The sequence below is a fragment of the Megascapheus bottae genome, chromosome 5 (assembly GCF_031878675.1).
Source record: "Megascapheus bottae isolate mThoBot1 chromosome 5, mThoBot2.hap1, whole genome shotgun sequence".
In the NCBI taxonomy this organism is placed as follows: domain Eukaryota; kingdom Metazoa; phylum Chordata; class Mammalia; order Rodentia; family Geomyidae; genus Megascapheus; species Megascapheus bottae.
This window is the reverse complement of record NC_143513.1, coordinates 80,972,770-80,994,087: the sequence shown is the minus strand read 5'-3', so window position 1 is coordinate 80,994,087 and position 21,318 is coordinate 80,972,770. Positions and strand designations below refer to the sequence as shown.

Sequence of the window (21,318 nt, the reverse complement as noted above, 5' to 3'; positions counted from 1 at the left end):
AAGTCCTCTTTGCGAGGAAGAGAAGATGGAAGGCAGCGCTTTCCAGACACGAATTCTTCCATGCCTGAGCCACCCAGTGCTTTCTGCTTTTGGTATTTTATGAACAGTCTCCAGTTTAGGGAGAACCTGCCTGGACTGTAATCCTATTTATGCTACCCACCCAGCAGCTCATTTGACAGGCACGCAGTGCCCTGTCCAGCTTTTACTGTTGAAGGAGTCTCATGAATTTTTCTGCCCCACCAGCCTTGAACCATGATCCCGATCTCTACCTTCTGAGTAGCTAGGCTTACAGGGAGGAACCACTATTCCTGATCCAGGGTCTTATTTTTACATTTAACGAGTATGAGCTGGTACAGATTTCTGACTGGAAATATGGCTTATTTTCTTTTCTCAGAAGATACAAAAACTACAATTTAATGGAAGTAGAACATAAACAGTAGTTTGTCATATAAAAGCTGAGATTTGATAGTTATATTAAGAGTAAAATGGGGCCAGGAGTTTGGCCTAGTGATAGAGTGCTTGCCTAGCATGCAATGGAGACCCAGGTTCCATTCCTTGCTACCATCTACACAGCAAAGTCAGAAGTGGTGTTGTGGCTCAAGTGAGAGTGCAAGTGCTAGTCTTGAGGAAAAAGCCCAAGGACAATGCAGAGGCCCCGAGTTCAAGCTCCAGGACTAGCAAATAAACAAACAAACAAACAAACAAACAAAAAAACGTCTGATACCTTTTCTTCAGCAGGGAGTCACAGTATCGAGCCAGCAACTCTGGGGATTTGCTGGATGACTGGGCCATTTTGGTAACTGCATTGTTGTTTATGAAGCGACCACAAGCCTGTGTCACAGGAAACACAGTTAGAGAACATGTCCAATCCACACAGGCTGGAGGAAAGTTATAACAAACACACCTACCTTATCAAGTGCAGCCACAAAGCCAGCGTCATTATTGAATGCTGACATCACCAGGGCGTTGTATTTTTTATGAACATCCAAAACTGTCTGTACATACATTTTAGGGTCCTTAGTGGAAAAAACAGAAACTCAAACTGGGAACTAAATTGTGTACATTAATGTCTTTTACAAATTCTCTAATTGTTGTTAAAGGATTAAATATAACCTCAAAGAAGTTAGTGAACACAATCAGAAATACTTCTGGTTCTACCACTGAAATACACAGGACATTATTTATAAGATAAAAGATATTCTTCAGGTTCAAAAGTAAATACTGAAAGCTGGCGAGGTGGCTCACCAATGTCATCCTAGCTACTCAGGAGGCTGAGATCTGAGGATCAAGCTTCAAAGCCAGCCCAGGCACAAAAGGACCTGAGACTCCAATTAACCTCTAGAAAACGGGAAGCGGGGCTTGGCTCAAGGGCAAGGTGGTAGCCTTGAGCTGAAGAGCTTAAAGGACAGCACCTAGGCCAAGTTTAAGCCCCATGACCCACAGGAAAAAAAACAAAAAACCAAAACTAAATACTGATTTCATGTCTCTATTGAAAACAGCAAAAACTCAAAGGGATCAAACAAATATAAAATGCTAACTGACCACTTTGCTAACCAATTCTTTTGTTGTTAAAAAATTCAAGTGCTAAATAAGAGTTTTTCCCTCCCCCCATTTTTTGCTATTTTTGTCTTCTTTTTGTTCTGTTTAATGTCTCAGGTAGGGTAGGGGGAGCACAGAACTGGAGGGACAAAAGGTAACAAATGCAGCAATGGTACTCATTGGATCTGTGTTGAAAATAAACTACACAACTTATGGGTGGGGATAGGAGGGGAAAACCGGAGAGAAGGGGTGACATCGTGTAAAAAGAAATGTTCTCTAACTCATATAACTGTTTCCCTCTGTATATCACCTTATAGTAGCAATAAAAAGTTTTAAAAATTCAAATACGGGACTTGGTTCTGACTGGAGAATCGATTAGCTAGCAAGACTCCCCGTCAGTGAGTCTGAATGGAGCAGGGAGTTCTGAGCACATGCATTTACAATGGAGACAGGCCTGGGGCTTAAATGCAGGGCCTGGAGTCTGTCCCTAGGCTTCTTTTGCTCAGGGCTAGCACAGTAGCACGTGAGCCATAGCTCCACCTGTTTTTTGGTAGTTAAATGGAAATGAAAGTCTCATGGACTTTTCTTCTTGAGCCGACTTCAAATCATGATCCTCAGATTTCAACCACCTGACTAGCTAGAATTACAGGTGTAAGCTACTGGCTCATAGCTCTCTATGCAAGCAAGTGGTAATAGGGAAAAGAGATAAATGGGAAAGGCTGACATCACCAATGACCAGAAGATGTCAGAGAATGATTTAGAGATACTCGCTAAACAAATGTTGGTGGGGTCAGAGCATGGGCTAGTGGCAGAATGCTTGACTCACATGCACGAATCCCTGGGTTTGAGTCCTTCGTACCACATACACAGAAAAAGCTGGAAGTGCCGCTGTGGCTCGAGTGGTAGAGCACTAGCCTTGAGGAAAGGCCCAAGGACAGTGCTCAGGCTCTGACGTTAAGCCCCAGGACTGGCAGTGAACTCACTACACTTCCAAACCCCAATTCTATAGGAATTTTAACAGCATCTTTTTCGTTGTTGTTGGTAGTGGAACTTGAATTGAACTCAAGTTCTGAGTCCTATCAGTATGTTTTTTTGCTCAGAGAGTGCACGACCATTTTGAGCCACAGCACCACTTCCTTAGCCTTAGCAATATCTTAACTGCTTGGGTTCTCATGTAGGTAAGCATAACACATGCCTGGCATTGTGCACGAAAACAGTTGCATGTTATCCAATCAAAGATTACTTACATTTAAAGCAGCTTCACCACACTTCTCGATTGCTGCAAGACCCTGATTATGAATGTGTGTTTCCAACAGTTTTTTCAATTCTCCCAGACCATCCTGGATTCTAGATACAAGATTATACATACGGCCCAAATCTGGAAGAGACAGTCATCTTTATGCATGGAAACAAACTATACATATGTATTCTGCTAATTATGTACTTGTAAGGGGATAAGAGCTAACTGTCAAATAAGATGAGTGATATTAGCTTTTAATAATCAAACGGATAGGGGCCGGGAGATTGCCCTAGTGGTAGAGTGCTTGCCTAGCATGCACGAAGACTGGAAGACCCAGGAAGACCCAGGTTTGATTCCATGGTAACACATACATAGAAAAACCAGAAGTGGTACCGTGGGCTCAAGTGGTAGAGTGCTACATCTTAAGGAAAGCCCAAGGACAATGCTCAGGTCCTGAGTTCAAGCCCCAGGAATGTCAAAACAGCAACAACAACAACAATAATAATAATAATAATAATTAATAATCAAAAGTATATCACTTAAACACAGTTCAAAGCCAGGCTGGACACAATTGGAAGTGAAGCTGTGGCTCAAAGTGGTAGAAAACTAGTCTTGAGCTTCAGAGCTCAGGGACAGTGCCTTTGGCTAGAGTTCAAGATCTATGACCAACCCTCCTCCCCCAAAAAAGTCTTACAGACTTTCCTGCCTGGGCTGGCTTTGAACTGTGATTCTCAGATCTCAGCCTCCTGAGTAGCCAGGATTATAGGTGAATCACCAGTGCCTGGCTTAGATAAATTTTTTTGGGGGGTTGGGGGGGTGGGAGGTATTTTCTTGGGCAGTGTTAAGAGTTTGAACTCATGGCCTCACATTCTCATATATAAACGGCTGCAACTCTTGAGCCACATCTCCAGTTTTTGCTGGTTAACTGGAGTCCTTGAAATTTCTCTGCCAGACCTTAGCCTCCTGAGTAGTTAGGATTATAGATATAAACCACCAGTGCCAGGAAATAAAACATTTTTTTTTTTTTTGGCAGAAGCTACATTTAATGCTTCTTAAAATCTTCAAGATTGAGCTGTAACATATCTGATAAACAAGTACTCAAATATTTACATTAAAAAAGGAATACACTTAAGGTGACTATAGCCCATTTCTTCAACTATTCCAAATGAGTCATAAAAGGGCCCTCTAATAGGCAGCGGCCCAGTGGTAGAGTGCTAGCCTAACATGCATGAAGACCCAGGTTCAATTCTGTGTTCAAGCTGAGCTCAAGCCCAACGACTGGCAAAAAACAAAAACAAACAAACAAAAGACCCTCTATTTTCTTTAAGAGAATAGTCAGTGGTATTACCTTTATTGCTATGCTATGACCCACATGTAGACAATTGTTTTGGGGAATGAACTGGAATTGGAGATGAGCTTTCAGTTTGTTATTTTTGTCCTAACAGCTTTATGGAGATAGAATTCAAATACCTTAGAATTTACTTGTTTTAAATGTAAAATTTAGTGATTTTTTTTTTTTAAGGGAAAGTACAGAGTTGTGCAGTCATCACCACAATCCAGTTTTGGAATATTTCCTTTACTCCAAAAGATTCCTGGGCCTATTTACCTTATCTCCATCCCCATTCCTACTCCAGGACACCATTTTTCATTTTATTCATTATTTTTGGGAGGGATGCTAGTCCTGGGGTTTGAACTTAGGGCACTGTCCTTGAGGTTCCTCAGGGCTAGCACTCTACCACTTGAGCCACAGCACCACTTCTGGTCTTTCTTGTGTATGTGGTACCAAGGAAGTGAACCCAGGTCTTTGTGCATGCTAGGCAAGTGCTCTACCACCAGGAGACATTCTGTAAATCAGAAATGTTCTTATATCTCATGAGAGCTTTCAAAGGAAGAATACTCAGAGAAATGTTATGGGTAAAAAATCACGTAACACTAAAGTGTATGGAACAGATTATAATCCAAATTAAATCAGAGAGATGCTTTCCCCTCATTCATAAAACCCTTCCGCCAGGGGCACTGATGGCTCATGCCTATAATCCTAGCTACTCAGGAGGCTGAGATCTGATGATCACAGTTCTGAAGCCAGCCCAGGCAGTAAAGTCTGTGAGACTGATGTCCAATTAACCACCTAAAAAAACTGTTAGGGGAGCTTTGGCTCAAAATGACAGAGTGCTAACCTTGAGGAAAAAAAACCTTAGAGACACAGAGTTTAAGCCCCACAACTTACAAAAGACAAGATAGAAAACCCACTCCCCAGAAATCTGAAATAAATATGTAACAAGGCTCATACAAAGCATTTTTACAAAAAATGCTAACTCAGAGACAAGAATTCCATAGGATCCCCATGTTTTAGGTTGTAAAAAGCACACAAGAGGAGTCTCAGTGGCTTACCTTCATTCTTGTCAGCATCCAGCAAATTCTGGAACTCTGTGTGGAAAATCTCCAAGTGTTTTTCAATGAGGACCTGCTCACATTTCCTTGCTAGTTCATCCTGTGTGCTCTCATGAAGATAAACCTGAACTCTCCGCTGCTCCTCCAGCAGACGAGCCTCTGCCTGCAGAAAATTATGTGAATAATAGCAAATTCAGTTAAAAAATCTGCTCCAATAAAACATAATTCAGGATAAAAAAGGGCAAGTGTAAATGCTAACCATATTTAAATAGCCACTGTCTCTCTGCAATGTGGATGCTTCAATTCTTCCTTAAAATGCTATGGTAACCAGTTCAAACATCTTTAACATTAATTCTTTTTCTTTCACATAAGTGTACGCTTCACCCTCAGAGGACAACATACCACTCGACCCCCTGAAAAACCTGTAAGTTCTCTTCTACACAGGGGCACCACGTTACATGCGCTGACTGGAACAAGCCTCAAGTCAAAGATCGCATGAACATAATCCTGGAAATGACTGCGAGGGAAGAGCCCTTAGATAAGACTTTAAACATTAAACAACAACAAAACTATTACCTATCACTGACTATGTACATCCGAAATCTACTGGGTTATTTATACATCTCAACTTCTTGAGTTTCCCTCCACGGAAGACAGAAAAATAGGCAATAATTTTAATACAGCAGCAAAACGAAGTGTCAATATGTGTTAGAATCCACCACAAATATAAATTCGTGTAGTGTGAAGAGTCACTTAACCACTAAATCACAAAGCAAGACAGCAATTTCACTTGTAAGCTTAATTATGCAGGTGATCTGAAGCTAGAGGAAAATTATATTTTGGATTGTAAAAAACTCACCAAAATGATTTTCAGATTTGGTACAATTTTAGATAGATCTGAAAAATTCAACGGTAAACAAATTTATACTTGATAGCCAAGAAAACATAAGCAACTAATGAAGTAGTGTTTGTATCATCAAAAGAAACTGGTTGGGGAGTGGTGCTATGGCGTAAGAGCCCAGGGACAGTGTCCAGGCCCTGAGGTCGAGCCCACAACTGGGAAGAAAAAAAGTAAGAACCGTGGTCAGTTGCTGCACCATAGATAGGCTACGGTCTCATTACACACCCTGCAGAAAGGAGTAACCATAAACCTGGACAACAGCGCAGTATATGTCAGGACCCTCACTGTGCAATGGTCTCAACAAGTCAATATACATAGATCCAAGTGAAAACAAGAGAAAGGAAGAGTTCACAAACACGTAATAAAAAGCTTGAAATTATTACATTTCCAGTATAATTAGGACCATTTACAAAATTAAAATGTGCTGGGTTGAGGGCCTGACCCAAGTAGCAGTGTCTGCCTGGTAAGAACGAGGTCCTGAGTTCACACTCTAGTAGTGAAAATGAAACATGAAACATAAAATATGCTGACGTATGTTATAATGTATTTGGGAAGTGAAATGTCACTATCCACTAAGCTAAAGTATTTAAAGATATGTTAGCAATTATACCATAACCTCTAATAGTGCCCTAAAACATGCATATCTATCACTTGTATTTTTCAGAATGTCTACAATTAATGTGCTAATTTTGCTTCTCTTCCAAGAACCCTATGAGCATGAACCCAGAAGTCCTAACTTAATGTCTGCTGCTCATTCCTGTGTTTCATTCAACCTGGCACCTCAAGAGCAGAAGCTGATAAGATGGAACACAAGACCAAATCTCATTACTTTTTCAGTTTCATGTTACATTTATGTTTTGGAAGAGTATCACTGAGCAGCACAAAATTTTACCCCTTCCCAAGAGGAAAGATTAGCACATTGATGTTACTGCTGATTCACTGAGTGTAACTAGCTTTCTTCCTTTTTAGCTAGGAAAAGTAGTTGCTTTCTCCAGATCTTCCCTGTAGGGAACGAGCAGCAGGAAAGAAGCAGCAGGTACCTATGTGATTAGGGACCAGGCCAGAAGGGCCTCCAACGTAACTTATCCATATACTGACTGGTAAAGAAACTGAAGTCCTGAGTGTTGTCATTAGGTTTTTGAAAGGATAGCCATTTATGGTCTTCATTGATTCCAAGACAAACAAGCTCTTGTTCAACACTGTACTGGGTAAATAAAGTATCAGAACATCAAGACCAACTCAAATAACTAAATTAAAATTAAGCTACTAAGGACTACCCTAATAAATTCCATTTGGATCAGTTATCAATAAAACCAAAAGTAAAAGATCAGGTCCCCAAAGGGTCAGTATTTTATTATTTATTTGGTCATCATGGGGCTTGAACTCAGGGCCTGGGAACCGACCCTGAGCTTTTGTGCTCAAGGGTAGGCTATCACTATGAGCCACAGCCCCACTTCTAGATTTCTAGTGGTTAAATGGACATGAGAGTCTCAGGGTGGGCCGGGAGTTTGGCTTAGTGGTAGAGTGCTTGGCTACCATGCATGAAGACCCGGGTTCGATTCCTCGGTACCACATACATAGAAAAAAGCTGGAAGTGGTGCTGTGGCTCAAGTGGAAGAGCTCTAGCCTTGAGAATGGCCAAGAACAGTGCTCAGGCCCTGAGCTGAAGCACAGGACTGGCCAAAAAAAAAAAAAAAAAAGAGAGAGAGTCTCAGTGTATACTGCCTGGGCTGGCTTCAAACCCTGACCTGAGTAGCTAGGATTACAGGTATGAGGCACTAACACCCAGCTGGCATTTTATTTCTGAAGTTAAAAAAACCCAACAAAACTCTAGGAACTTAGAATAATCATATAGATTTTTAGAGCTCAGATTAATCTCAATCACATAAATAGTACATTTTAATAACACTAACATGACTGGCAGTGTCCAGTCACCAAATCCATCCTCACAGAGATGGGCCAAAGGCTCTTATGCTTCCACTGAAATGTTTCCAACAATAGCCAAGTGAATCGAGATCCTAGGAAATATGAGTATCAGCCACACTGCTGTGGAAAGAAAGCAAGACGCTTTCTTGAAAGGTTTACTATCCCAGCACTGCTCATGGGTTTGGCTTTCTATTTGTCTGTTTTGACAGGCATAATTTTCCCTTAAGGTACTGAATTGAAAGTTGGCACCATACTGGAGGTTCTGTGAGGTGGGTATGCCTAAGACCAAACCCTCCCATTATTTTTTTTGGTGATACATGCCCATGCTCGCGCGCGCACACACACACACACACACACACACACACACACACACACACACACACACACACACACACACACCCTTTACATTTCATGTTATTTAAAAATTAAAGTTTATCCAATTTTCATTATTATTATTTTTTTTTTGCCAGTCCTGGGCTTGGGCTCAGGGCTTGAGCACTGTCCTTGGATTTTCTCAGGGCTAGCACTCTACCACTTGAGCCTCAGCACCACTTCCGGCTTTTTGCTATGTATGTGGTACCGAGGAATCGAACCTGGGTCTTCATGCATGCTAGGCAAGCACTGTACCACTAGGCCAAACTCCCGGCCCCCCAATTTTCACTATTATCTTGTACTATTCCTTCTTTACAAATGAGAAAATTGAAGAAAAGAATGAATGATGAGATGAGGAATTAAAACTAGGTCTACAATCTAGCTTTGAGATTCACGACTGAAAAATACAAGAGATGTTTCTGCGCTTAAATTTTGGTCTAATGCTTGTAGTTTCTCTGTATTACACGTTTCTACAATATGATGGAAGTCATGTTTGGTATGAACTAAGTGGATATGGGACAAACCTAAAACTCCTCTAATAAGAAATATAACTGGGGCCAGGAAGGTGGCGTAGTGGTAGAGTGCTTGCTTAGCATAGAAGTTTAGGGGCAAAAGAAGTTTAGGGACAGTGCCCAGGCCTTGAGTTCAAGCCACAGGACTGGAAGGTAAAAAAAAAAAAAAAAGAAGAAATGTAATCCTAGCTACTCAGGAGGCTGAGATCTGAGGATCAAGGTTCAAAGCCAGCCTGGGAACAAAAAGACCTGAGATTCTTATCTCTAATTAAGCACTAGAAAACTGGAAGTGGTGCTGTGGCTCAAGAGGTAGGTCTTGACCTGAAATGCTCAAGGACAATGCCCAGGCTCAGAGTTCAAGCCCCATGACCAAAGTGGGGAAAAAAAGAATAAGAAATGTATCTGATGGGAACCACAATGTAGGAAGCATTCCTTAGGACTCCCTCAACGGAAAATACAAAGGCCACTGGACACTGCTGCTCCCAATCCGCCTTCCCTGCCTCAGGAGTAATCACACTGCTCCATCTAACAAGCTAGGCTCCGTACAGCAGTGAGCTATCCCTTCTTTTCACAGCATGGATGAGAGAGAATGAAGGCCACAGAAGAAGAGGATAAGTCTACAGACAGGCAGGCTGCCCCAGTACTAGAGGGGTGGGCCCTGACAGAAGTTCTACTTTAAAATCACAAGGTTAACAGAATCATCACTGATAGTAACCTATGTTGCCAATCTATAGATCATGTTTCAAAGTCCACTTGTGAGGCAGCTATCTGAAACTCCCAATGAACTTCTCAGGCTTCAGACAGCATATAAAATCAAGCCAAAATATACACAAAGAACTATTACTAAGTCTAAGTATATTAAACTAGTCTAATTCCATTTTTGTTATGAGGTATTGAAATTTGCAGAGGACTTTCACTTTAAACTTGGAAGCTCTACTTACAAACACTGTCCCTCATATCACAAACTGAGTAGATTTTATGCACCAGGAGCAGATCAGGTGCTTTTACTTTCTAGCTCTGCAGTTTATTCACTAGATCTACAAAGGATTAGGAAAGAAAGGGAAAAACAGATTTCAGCCTTAACATGACTCAGATTACCTAGATATCTGGTACTTCTAGGTCAGGGGTCAGTAAACTATAGCCTGTAGGTCAAATTCTGCTACTGCCTATTTTTGTAATATTTATTTTGAAAATAAATTTTTATCTTATGGTAGAGTAGAAGAGCAGTAGCAGAAAGCAAACACAGCCTGCAAAGCCTGACATGTTTACTACCTGACTCCGTGGGAAAGGAAGTTTGCTGACTTCTGGTCATTCCCCAAAACACTCCAGTTTTTAGGACAGAAGAAGAATCCTTCCAATCCTAGCTACTCAGGAGGCTGAGACCTGAGGATCACAGTTCAAAGCCAGCACAGGCACTAAAAGACAGTTAACTACTAGAAATTGGGAAATGGAGCTGTAGCTCAAAGGGTAGTAGGGTCGGTAGCCTTTAGCTGAAGAGCTTAGAGACAGCGTCCAGGCCCAGAGTTCAAGCCCCATGACGAACCCTCCCCCCACAAAAAAGGGACTCTTTCTAGAACTTCAGGGGAACATCACTCAGTACAAAAGGAAATGTGTGACGCATGCTCCATCTTGGATATTTTTTTTTCTCCCAGATCAGCATCTAGGTCCTTCTGTTACCAAAGGACCTTTCCCTTCCTACAAACTTTGTCACTTAAAGTTCTCAGTAACATATAAGACTGACACCCTCCCATTAGGCACAGAGATCCACATTCCAGAAGAGACACTTCAAAATACACAAAGCATGCAGTTATCAAGCGTTTACTGTTAGGATGGACAGCCAAAGGAACACTCGGTTGTGATTACCAGACCAATGAAGAAGAGAACTGCTGGTGCTTGCTAACCCTGCGTCCTGACAGGCGCCCACACATGGCCTTGCGTCCAAGAACTTACTGAGAAGCAATGACTATTTAACTTAAGTCTACTTTATGTACTATAGTTACACTTACCTTTTTCATATATTCAGTAACTGGGTTCTGCTGCAAGAATTCAGTACTTTCTCTGGTATAAAATCTCTCTGTGTCAGCCAAAAATTGAGATTCAAAGGATTCTTTATACACTGTTAACGTAGGGCCCTTTGCAAATGCATCATCTTCATTCAGCCCCAATTCCACTAGAAATAAATATGAGCTATATTTCAATTACCCTATTTTTTCTTATATTTCACAGAAAATACTTAGGTGTAGCATTCAGTTAGTTATATGTAAAAGATAAATGTGAAATGGAGGGTACAAAGTCACTCAGTCACTAGTATTAAGGTACACTTGTAAAAGAAAATAATTCAAGATGTATTAAACACAAATCTGACTTATAGTCAGGCATCTTCCAAATTATCATGAAGTTCATTCAGAGAACTTACACATTTCCAAAACTAGTTAAAAATCGTAAATTTTAAGCTTTCAAAGAAATACAATCTCAATTTTTCAAGCTGATATAGATTTCTGGTTAACAGTAGCTCAACAACTCTATCATATTTTGAGATCAGAAAAGAAAATTCAAATTTTTTTCACTAAAAATGTTCTTAAAGCATAAGGTTAAAACAACTTATGATGGACAAAAATGTAATAAAATCACTGACCTAAGAAATGATAGGTACCTTTGTAAATACTAGTAAAATGTCTTAACATAAATATGTCACAACACTGTTACAACTTCCAGGTAATATGAAAACGGAGGAAATTAAAGGGAAATTATTTACCGTAAGATTGTACAACTCCACTAATCAATCTTGTATTGATGGTTTCACCATTTCTTTCCTTTTCAATCAGTTTTAAAACAGCATTTGTTACCTTTAGAAAAGAACATAGGAAAACTTAATATATAAAGATTGCAGAACATAATGGCTACATAGACCTTAAACATTTCAAAGACTGGAGGGAGATAAAGAATGTGTGATGAAAAGTGGGGAAGGATTCTAAAAGAAAAATACGCTCACACACACACAAGCATGTATGCACAGAGGCAGGCAGGCATGGACAAGAGCATAGGTGATTATACCCCCCCCCACATGAATGCGCGTGCGCACACACACACACACACACACACACACACACACACACACACACACACACACACACACACACACACACACACACACACACACACACACACACACACACACACACACACACACACACACACACACACACACACACACACACACGTACCTGTTTATTCAATGGCCTGAACAGACAATCTCTCCAGGTCACCAATGCAAGCTGGATGAAAAGAGAAAAAAATATTTTAAAATCTATGCTTTTCCCAAGACAAACAGGAAATGATTTGAGCCACTTCTGGCTCTTTTTTTTTTTTTAATTGAGTGGTTTACTGGACATAAAGAGTTTCACAAGTTTCCCGACCTGGCTTTAAACCATTATCCTCAGATCTCAGCCTCCTGAGTACGTAGGATTATAGGCATGAGCCACCTGCGCCTGACTCAAATCCCAAATTTTATAAAATTTATAGATTATAACTTAGTAAAAAAGTATCATCTGAATGAAATCAGAGTGTCAATCTTGAGGCTGACTAGTTCAAGTAGTACAGAAGCACCAGGTTTATCTGCTCACACTTTTAACAGTTAAGATTAAAAAACAAAAACCCTTTGATTTAAGAACTTTCCTACCAGCTTAAAGGACAATAGATTCATTTATAAATTTATAGATTCATCTATAAATTTGTTCTCTGGACCAAATTAAATTTTTTTTTTCTGGGGGGTGGATCTTGAGGCTTGAACTCTGGGTCTGGGCACTGTCTCTGAGCTCCTCAGCTCAAGGCTGGCACTCTACCACTTTGAGTCATAGCACCACTTCTGGTTTTCTGGTGGTTAACTAGAGATAAAGTCTCACAGACTTTCGTGCCCAGGCTGGCTTTGAATCATGATCCTTAGATCTCAGCCTCTTGTATAGCTAGGATTACAGGCATGGGCCACCAGAGACCAGCTAAAATTTAATTTTTGGAGATAACACAATTGATAACTAATTTCATTTATTATTAGTTTCTTAAAACTGAGGAAATCAGGGCTGGGAGTTTGGCCTAGTGGTAGAGTGCTTGCCTAGGCTGCACGCAGTCCCGAGGTTGATTCCTCAGTACCACATACTTAGAAAAAGCCAAAAGTAAGAAGTGGTGCTGTGGCTCAAGTGGTAGAGCTCTAGCCCTGAGAAAGTCCAAGGACAATGCTCAGGCCCTCAGTTCAAGCCCCAGAGACTGGAGAAAAAAAAGAAAAAGAAAAAGCCAAAAGTGGTGCTGTGGCTAAAGTGGTAGAGCTCTAGTCTTGAGAAAGCCCAAGGACAGTGCTCAGGCCCTGAGTTCAAGCCCCAGGACTGACAGAAGGAGGGGAGGGGGAAAGTGTCAGAATGCATACACTACTTCCCCATTAATTAATTAGGAAATTGCTTTGTGACAGGCAGGGGCTTGCTGTGTAGCTCAAGTTGGCCTCATAATCATGATTTCTCCCTCAGTTTATGGGGTACAGAATTACAGAAGTATATCACCATGCTTAGTTTAAACATGACTTTGAAACAGTTCAGAAAAGAATCTGTCAATTCAAATAATATTCAAGCTTTAAAATTTAACAAAAAATATCTAGGGGTCTGGGAATGTGACTTACTGGTAGAGTGCTAGTCCAGCGTGCATGAAGCCTGGGTTTGATTCCTCCGTATCACATACACAGAAAGTGGCACTGTGGCTCGAATGGGGAAGTGCTACTCTTGAGCAAAAGAAGCTCTAGGACAGTACCCAGCCCTGAGGTCAAAGCCCCAGGACTGGCAAAAACAAAACACCCAACCCTTGATAAAATCATTTAAGCCCAAGTGTCTCCAGTCTTATAATACCTAAATTTAACTAGAGTTAAAACTGGGTTTACATGGTATACAACTTTCTGAAAAGATTGTATTTAATATATTTAATATCTATAAAGAACTTTTGAAGTGGTATGTCCATCAAAACAGCATGGATGCAGAATTTTAGCATAAAACCACATATAGTTCAAGGCTAATCAGAACCCAAAATAAGATTTTATTATGACAGATTCTGTGCTATGATTTTTGGAAGGTGTTGTAGGAGAGCACAAAGCCACCGGGGAGAGAGGGCTCTGACAGTCCCCTCCTTCCCTATACAGTCTCAGCTGCTATGCCTGGACTCTTTAGCCTCCTCAGACAGGAGGCAGTGACTTCTAACAAAGAACCAGTATGTGTAAAAAATAACTTTCTTCCGAAATCATAATCACTTTCCACAAACTTAAAGACTCTGGATTATCTGTCACCTTCAAAGAAGCATGTCAGAAGAGTATGGCAAAGTAAGGAAACGGGACTAAGAGTAAACCAAAGAAATGTCATACCCAGTTTTGGGGGGAGGGGGAAGAGAGGAAATCTTGCTGAAAGCCTTTAATATATAAAAAAATGAAATTTAGCTTATGTTCGCTGGTTAGTAAGAGGAAACCAGTAATTTTCTAGAGCTAGAAAGCTATAGCTTCTCTTGGGGGGAAGGGAGAAGTATTTCCTAATTTGTAGTACCTATTCTGTGGCCTCTGGCACTGTCCCAAGTGCTGCCCACACTGTGCCGCTCAGCAGACCCCCCGGAACATGTTCTAGGCAGAGGCCTGACTGGCCTTTGCTAGACCTTAGGTGGTATTTCTAAATAGTAGCTACAGCATTTAAGGAATAGACAACATGTGTTTTACAAGTAAACCATTTAAATCTTAGCTGGTTGGGGAGCCAGGAATTTGGCCAGTGGTAGAGTGCTTGCCTAGCCTGCACAAAAACCTGGGTTTGATTCAGTGCCATATACATAGAAAAAGCTGGAAGTGGTGCTGTGGTTCAAGGGTAGAGCTCTAGCTTTGAGGAAGCCCAAGGACAGTGCTCAGGCCCTGAACTAAAGGCCCAGAACTGGCACAAAAAAATAAATAAATAAAATAAAATAAATTTTTTTTGGTTGGATGAAGTCTACAAAAGAAGATAAACAACTTCAGGAGTCTACAGTGCTGCTGTTGGGTACAGACAGCACTCTGGGTCAAAAATGAGGTCTCAAAGGAAACCAGCTGAACCATGCTGACTTGCCGACTCAGCCTCAAGAGAGCATGTGTACATGGAAAAGCCAAGCAGAAGCATGCCTGACATTCCACAACAAACGTTTCAAAACATGTTGTACATGAAAATATACATTGCTTTTTTGTCAACTTTAAACATTTTTAAAAATGGAGGTGCCGGGAGTTTGGCCTAGTGGTTGAGTACTTGCCTAGCATGCACGAACACCTGGGTTCAATTCCTCGGTACCATATACATAGAAAAAAGCCGGAAGTGGTGCTGAGGCTCAAGCGGTAGAGCTCTAGCCTTGAGAAAGTCCAAGGACAGTGCTCAGGCCCTGAGCTCAAGCCCAGGACTGGCAGGAAAAAAAAAAAATTAATGGAAAACATAAAAACTTCAAATAAAGAGCTGGGTGTGGTGGCTTACCCTTGTAATCCTAGCTACTCAGGAGGCTGATAGGCTAGGTCAAAAAGTGAACACCCCATTTAAAACATATCAAAAGTGAAAAGGGGGCTGGTAGTTTGGCCTAGTGGTACAGTGCTTGCCTAGCATGCATGAAGACTCGGGTTTGATTCCTCAGTACCACATACACAGAAAAGGGCAAAAGTAAGGCTGTGGCTCAAGTGGTAGAGCTCTAGTCTTGAGAAAGCCCAAGGTCAGTGCCCAGGCCCTGAGTTCAAGCCATAGGACTGGCAAAAAAAAAAAAAAAGAAAAAAGAAAGAAAGAAAGAAAACAAAACAAAAAATGAAAAGGGCTAGCGTGTGGCTCAAGTGGCAGAGAAACTGCTTGGTAAGCACAAGGCCCTGAATTCAAACTCCATTTTGAGGAGGGAGGTAAAGGGCCCCAGTGGCTTACCCTTGTAATCCTAGCTACTAGGGAAGCTGAGATCAGAGTACTGTGGGTCAAAGCCAGCCTGGGCAGGACAATCAGGAGTCTTATCTCCAAATAACCTTCAGAAAACTGGAAGTAGTACTATTATGGCAACAGTGTCATTGCAAGAACAATCTTGGATAAGGAAAAGGTTTCATTATGTAGATTCTGGCATTCTAAGAACACCAGCACCCAAACACTACCTGTTTCTCTGACAGCTCATGCGTGCTCTACCACCATGCTTCTTAGACTTGCATGTATCTGGGAATCATTTAGAAACTTTAAAAACAGGTTTCTGGAGCCAAATGTCAGTGGCTCATGCCTGTAATCCTAGTTAATGGAGTAGGTGAAGGCCAGAAGACTGATGTTCGAAGCCCATCTGGGTAGAAATGTCTGAGGACATTTCCAAAATAACCCGCAAAAAGCTGGGCTGCAGATGTGGTCCAAGTGACAGAGCACCAGCAAGCCTGAGGCAGTTCAACTCCTAGTGCGGAACAGAACAAGCAGACAAAATAGACGTCTCTACCCTCTCTCTAATTTAGTCTTGAGTGAAATCTGAGAATGTGTATTTCTAGAAAGTTCCATGTTGATGCTACCATATTTCTGAAAGCCTTAGTGAAGCCTCAGGCAAGGGAACTAATTTGCCAATCACTACCAGGATTCACTATTCTAGCAGTAAAACTTAGGCAGTTCCAGGTCAATCATGAATATTAAAAGCAGAAATGGGAAAGTGCAAGAGTATTTTAGAGCTCCAATGTTCCTCTCTTGTACTTTCCTAGCCTGAAATTGGTTAATGGTTGTTTATAGCTTATTACTATGAAAACTACTAAAAGATATGTCAATAAAAATTCATATTTGAACTATTTTTCAAAAAGCTTACTGAATAGATTTCATATATTCCTTTCCGTCCTTCATCACATTCACGGCGGACCCAATGTCTGTTGAGGTAGGCACAGATTCCATTCAGCACTTTGCTGGAGAATCGGTAGTCTTCCCACTGCTGGGTGTAGAACTTCAGGACACTCTCATCCATCAAATCCTCTCCATCCTAAAAACAAGGCCACTGAAGCTGTAATGATGCCGTCATATAATATATTCAAGATAAAAGTTAACAACAAATCTACTAAACCAAAGTCACTGACGTAAATGAGCACAGATGGCTCCTTCAACTTACGATGAAGAAACACGTTAGTCACAATCTCACAACAAAGCAAGTTAAACAATCCTTTCATGGCATATACACTCCTGAAACATACCCTGTACTTTTAGACTAAAGGTCAGTTTCTTTTTATTAAAAAATTCACCAGGCCAGGAATGTGGTCTAGTGGTAGAATGCTTGCCTAGCATTCACAAAGCCCTGAGTTCGATTCCTCGGTACCACATACTTAGAAAAGGCTGGAAGTGGTGCTGTAGCTCAAGTGGTGGTAGAGCACTAGCCTTGAGAAAGCCCAAGGACAGTGCCCAGGCCCTGAGTTCAAGTCCCAGGACTGGCAAAAAAAAAAAAAAAAAAAAAAAAGAAAAAAAAATTCACTCCAAAAATCATCTCTACTTTTGGTTATTTCCCAGCTCAAAAGATTATTAATAATTTACAACTAAATATATCCCAATTTTAAACTTCCTTCCTCCCTCCCTCTCTTTTTTTCTGCTGGACCTGAGGCTTGAATTCAGGGTCTGGGTGTTGTTCTGAGCTTCTTTGTGTTCAGGGCTAGCACTCTACCATTTGAGCCACAGCGCCACTTCCAGTTTCTGGTGGTTAACTGGAGATAAGTCTCACAACCGATTCTCGGATCTCAGCCTCTTGAGTAGCTAGGATTACAGGGGTGAGCCATCAGCACCCCGCTAACTACCAGCTTTTGTGGTGGCTGATTGGAGGTAAGGCTTACAAATTTTCCTAAGATCTCTCTCTTTTTATATTTTGTGTCGGCTGTGGGGCTTGAACTCTGGGCTTGGGCACTGTCCTTGAGCTCTTCAGCTCATGGCTGGCACTCTACCACTTTGAGCCATAACTCTACTTCCTGATCTTCAGATCTCAATTTCCTGAGTAGCTTGGATTACAGGCACCAGCCACTGGCACCCAGCTCCAGCAATCCTATTTTTTAAGCAGCACAATACACTTTTCCTTCACTTTGGTATCTAACAATAAATACAATGTGTTATTTATGAAGTGTTATAAATACTAAGGACATCCTGAATACAACGGCTGCCTCATTAACATGGAAGTTATACTACACTACTCACAATTTGTGCCAATCCATTATTAGAATGATGTGTTCCTATTTGGCTTGTAAAATAATGAAAGAAAGCAATCTGCAGCACGATGACATTTTTGCATGTTATTTGTGTAAAAAATGTCTGTCATGCTGTGTGCTGGTGGCTCATGCCTATAATCCTTGCTACTCAGAAGAGTCTGAGATCTGAGGATCATGGTTCAAAGCCGGCCTGGACAGGAAAGTTTGTGAGATATTTATTTCCTATAAACTACTCAGAAAAAGCTGGAAGTGGTGCTGTGGCTCAAGTGCTAGAGCATTAGCCTTTAGCAAAAAGATCAGTGTCTAGGCCCAGAGATCAAGCCCCAAGACTGGCAAAAACAGAAGAAAAACCAAAACTTTGAAACTCTGGCCATATTCAGGAAGTCTCTGAGAATGTCAGAGACTCAGGGCTCAACATGCACAGACAACAGCCTGCCCACCAGTGGCTGCCCACCAGTGGCTGATGTCAAGTATCACACTGCCTTTGCTACAGAGCATGGAGACTGAAGAAAAGGGCAAAAGTGAAAGGGAAAAGACCCCTTCCTGCTGACCAAACAAAGGCTCAGAGTAGAAGAACTCCCTACTCAAAGGACATGCATATTTGTAGTGACATCCAGACTAGCCTATGGTAACAGTTTGAAACATCATCATGATTTTTGTAAAGTAGCTATATTACATATGACAACATGATGGCCAGAGCTATATAACCTCAGCATTTTTTACACTTATTTTTTGAGAGAGGGCAGTGCTAGGGATGGATGGACCTAGGACCTTGAACCTTCTAAGTGCTCTACAATTGAGCCATAATCTTATTTATGCATCTTGAAGAACAAATACTACATTAGACTCAAAATAAGTCAACCAAATATATATAATTGTATGCTATAAAAGGAAAGACTCACCAGCCTTAACATCAGATATAAGTGAGCTAAGAATAAAAAAAACGTTAGGATATAGTTATCAAGCATCTAATTTCACTAAGAATATAGTATATGGTTTTTCTTCATAATAGGTGAAATACAAAGCAATATTCAATGATCTCGAAGCAAATGTTCAAGGGAAGCAGTGATCAAATCAAATGCAAGGGTTAGCTTTGAAGGTAGATTCTACCCCATGTGTAACAGAGCTATAAATCATCTTACCTTAAGAAGATTTGTCAAGTAATTCTTCAAAAATTCCTTAAGTCGTTTGTACAGTTCCAAGCCAACAAACTGAGCTCCTCCAGGTGTCTGCCCCTTTTTTGACTTGGAGGGAGGGACTCCAGCCCCCCGTGCTTGATTGGACTGGTGTACACTAGTACAGTAGTTATAAACATGACTTGGAGAAGTTAAAGAAATTGATGTAAAACAGAAACGGCAACATGGATCAACATGAGCCTATTTCTTTCTATGTCAATACACTCCAAATATATTGGGCAGAATCTGTCAAAAACAGAATGGAAAAAAGACCCTGCAATAAAGCTGAAAGGTAGCAACTCATTTACAAGTATGTCAGCAAGCCTGGAAAAGAACGTTTCAGGAGGAGGAGCACAAGAACACCTGGATTTTGACTGACCATCTGGGAACTTCAAGAAAGCTTATAAATGAAAAACAAAAAAGCAATTATAGTTACATCACACACACACACACACACACAAAAACTGCCAGGTGTTGGTAGCTCACAGTAATCCTAGCTACTCAGGAGGCTGAGATCTGAGGATCCTGGTTCAAACCTAGCACAGGAAGGAAAGTCCATGAGACTCATCTCCAACAAACCACAGGAAAACTGGAAGTGGTGCTGTGGGTCAGAGGTAGAGCACTAGCCTTGTGCAAGAGAGTTCAGGGACAGCGCCCAGGCTTTGAGTTCAAGCCCCATAACCAACAACAAAGCTAATAAACAGTACATAATGATAAACAGTATGAGTTTTTCAGGATACACAGATAAAACTAAATATTTTAGTTTTAAATGATTTGTAAATGGCTTTCCATTTTGAGGATGAAGAACATGCAAGCTAGATTGTAATAGTCACAGATGTTTAAAACATCATACCTGGGCCAGGGGTTTGGCCTAGTGGTAGAGTGCTTGCCTAGCATGCACAAAGACCGGGTTCGATTCCTCAGTACCACATACATAGAAAAATGCTGGAAGTGGTGCTGTGGCTCAAGTGGTAGAGCGCTAGCCTTGAGAAAGTCCAAGGATAGTGCTTAGGCCCTGAGTTCAAGGCCCAGGACTGGCAAAAAACAAAACAAAACAAAAACAAAAAAACATCATGCCTGTAATACTAGTTACTCAGGAGGCTGAGATCTGAGGATCAAGGTTCAAAGCTAGCCTGGGGCACAAAAGGACTTGACACTCTTATCTCCATTTAACCTCTAGAAAATGGGAAGTGGGGCTTGGCTCAAGGGTAGGGTGGTAGCCTTGAGCTGAAGAGCTTAGGGTCAATGCTCAGGCCCACAGTGATAGCCAAATGCTTTTCTCCAGGGCTCAGGATGGAGTGGGGGATGGAACAGGAAAGGCAGCAAACCTCATTGTCATCATCATTAGAGATTTTTTTTCTTGCAGAGCTTGGATGCAACCCAGGGCCTTTTACATGCTGTGTAACATCTCTACTTTATACCCTGTTACAACCTTTTTAAAAATATAATTGTAGGGCTGGGAGTTTGGCCTAGTGGTTAAAGTGCTTGCCTAGCATGCATGAAGACCTGGGTTCGATTCCTCGGTACCACATACATAGAAAAAAAGCCGGAAGTAGTGCTGAGCCTCAAGTGGTAGAGCTCTAGCCTTGAGAAAGTCCAAGGACAGTGCTCAGACCCCGAGCTCAAGCCCAGGACTGGCAAAAAAAAAAAAAAGGACAAGAGGTAATAATGTGTGAGAAGTAATGCACCTACTATCTGGCAAATGTAACTGTAACTCCTCTATACATTACAATAAAAAAAATTGCCAAATGTTAAAAAAATATATATAATTGTATTATTATTAATGTGTTGCACTGATTATGATTTCATAAGTACATTTCCTTTTTCAGACAATCCTTCCTTCTCTTTCCCCATTTCCCTCTCCCATCTTTGTCCACAAGTTCCCACATAGTATATACCAAATAACTGCATTTGTTTACCCTTCCTCCTTCACTTTCTGTGCCCATTAGCTTTAAATATTAACTCGTCTGCATGCATTATTATTATACTTGGAGAAATTCAGTAGGAAGAAATGATGTTCAGAAAAAGCAATAAACATGTACCAAATTATTCTCTGTACTTAAAAT

At 41.0% G+C, this 21,318-nt stretch overlaps 1 protein-coding gene across 2 annotated transcripts in view; it reads right to left on the bottom strand.

Annotated features, from left to right (window-relative positions):
- Positions 1-21,318, bottom strand: part of Cul1 (cullin 1) — a 63,222-nt gene that overhangs the window by 11,470 nt on the left and 30,434 nt on the right. For both annotated transcript variants that reach the window (XM_090333462.1, XM_090333461.1), the window contains exons 3-11: positions 19,220-19,394; positions 16,709-16,876; positions 12,106-12,156; positions 11,637-11,727; positions 10,888-11,051; positions 5,171-5,333; positions 2,787-2,917; positions 909-1,016; positions 725-831 (exon numbers count right to left, since the gene is read on the bottom strand). In XM_090333462.1, coding sequence (XP_090189588.1) covers positions 725-831; positions 909-1,016; positions 2,787-2,917; positions 5,171-5,333; positions 10,888-11,051; positions 11,637-11,727; positions 12,106-12,156; positions 16,709-16,876; positions 19,220-19,394 — 1,158 coding nt within the window. The remainder of the gene's footprint in view (positions 1-724; positions 832-908; positions 1,017-2,786; positions 2,918-5,170; positions 5,334-10,887; positions 11,052-11,636; positions 11,728-12,105; positions 12,157-16,708; positions 16,877-19,219; positions 19,395-21,318) is intronic.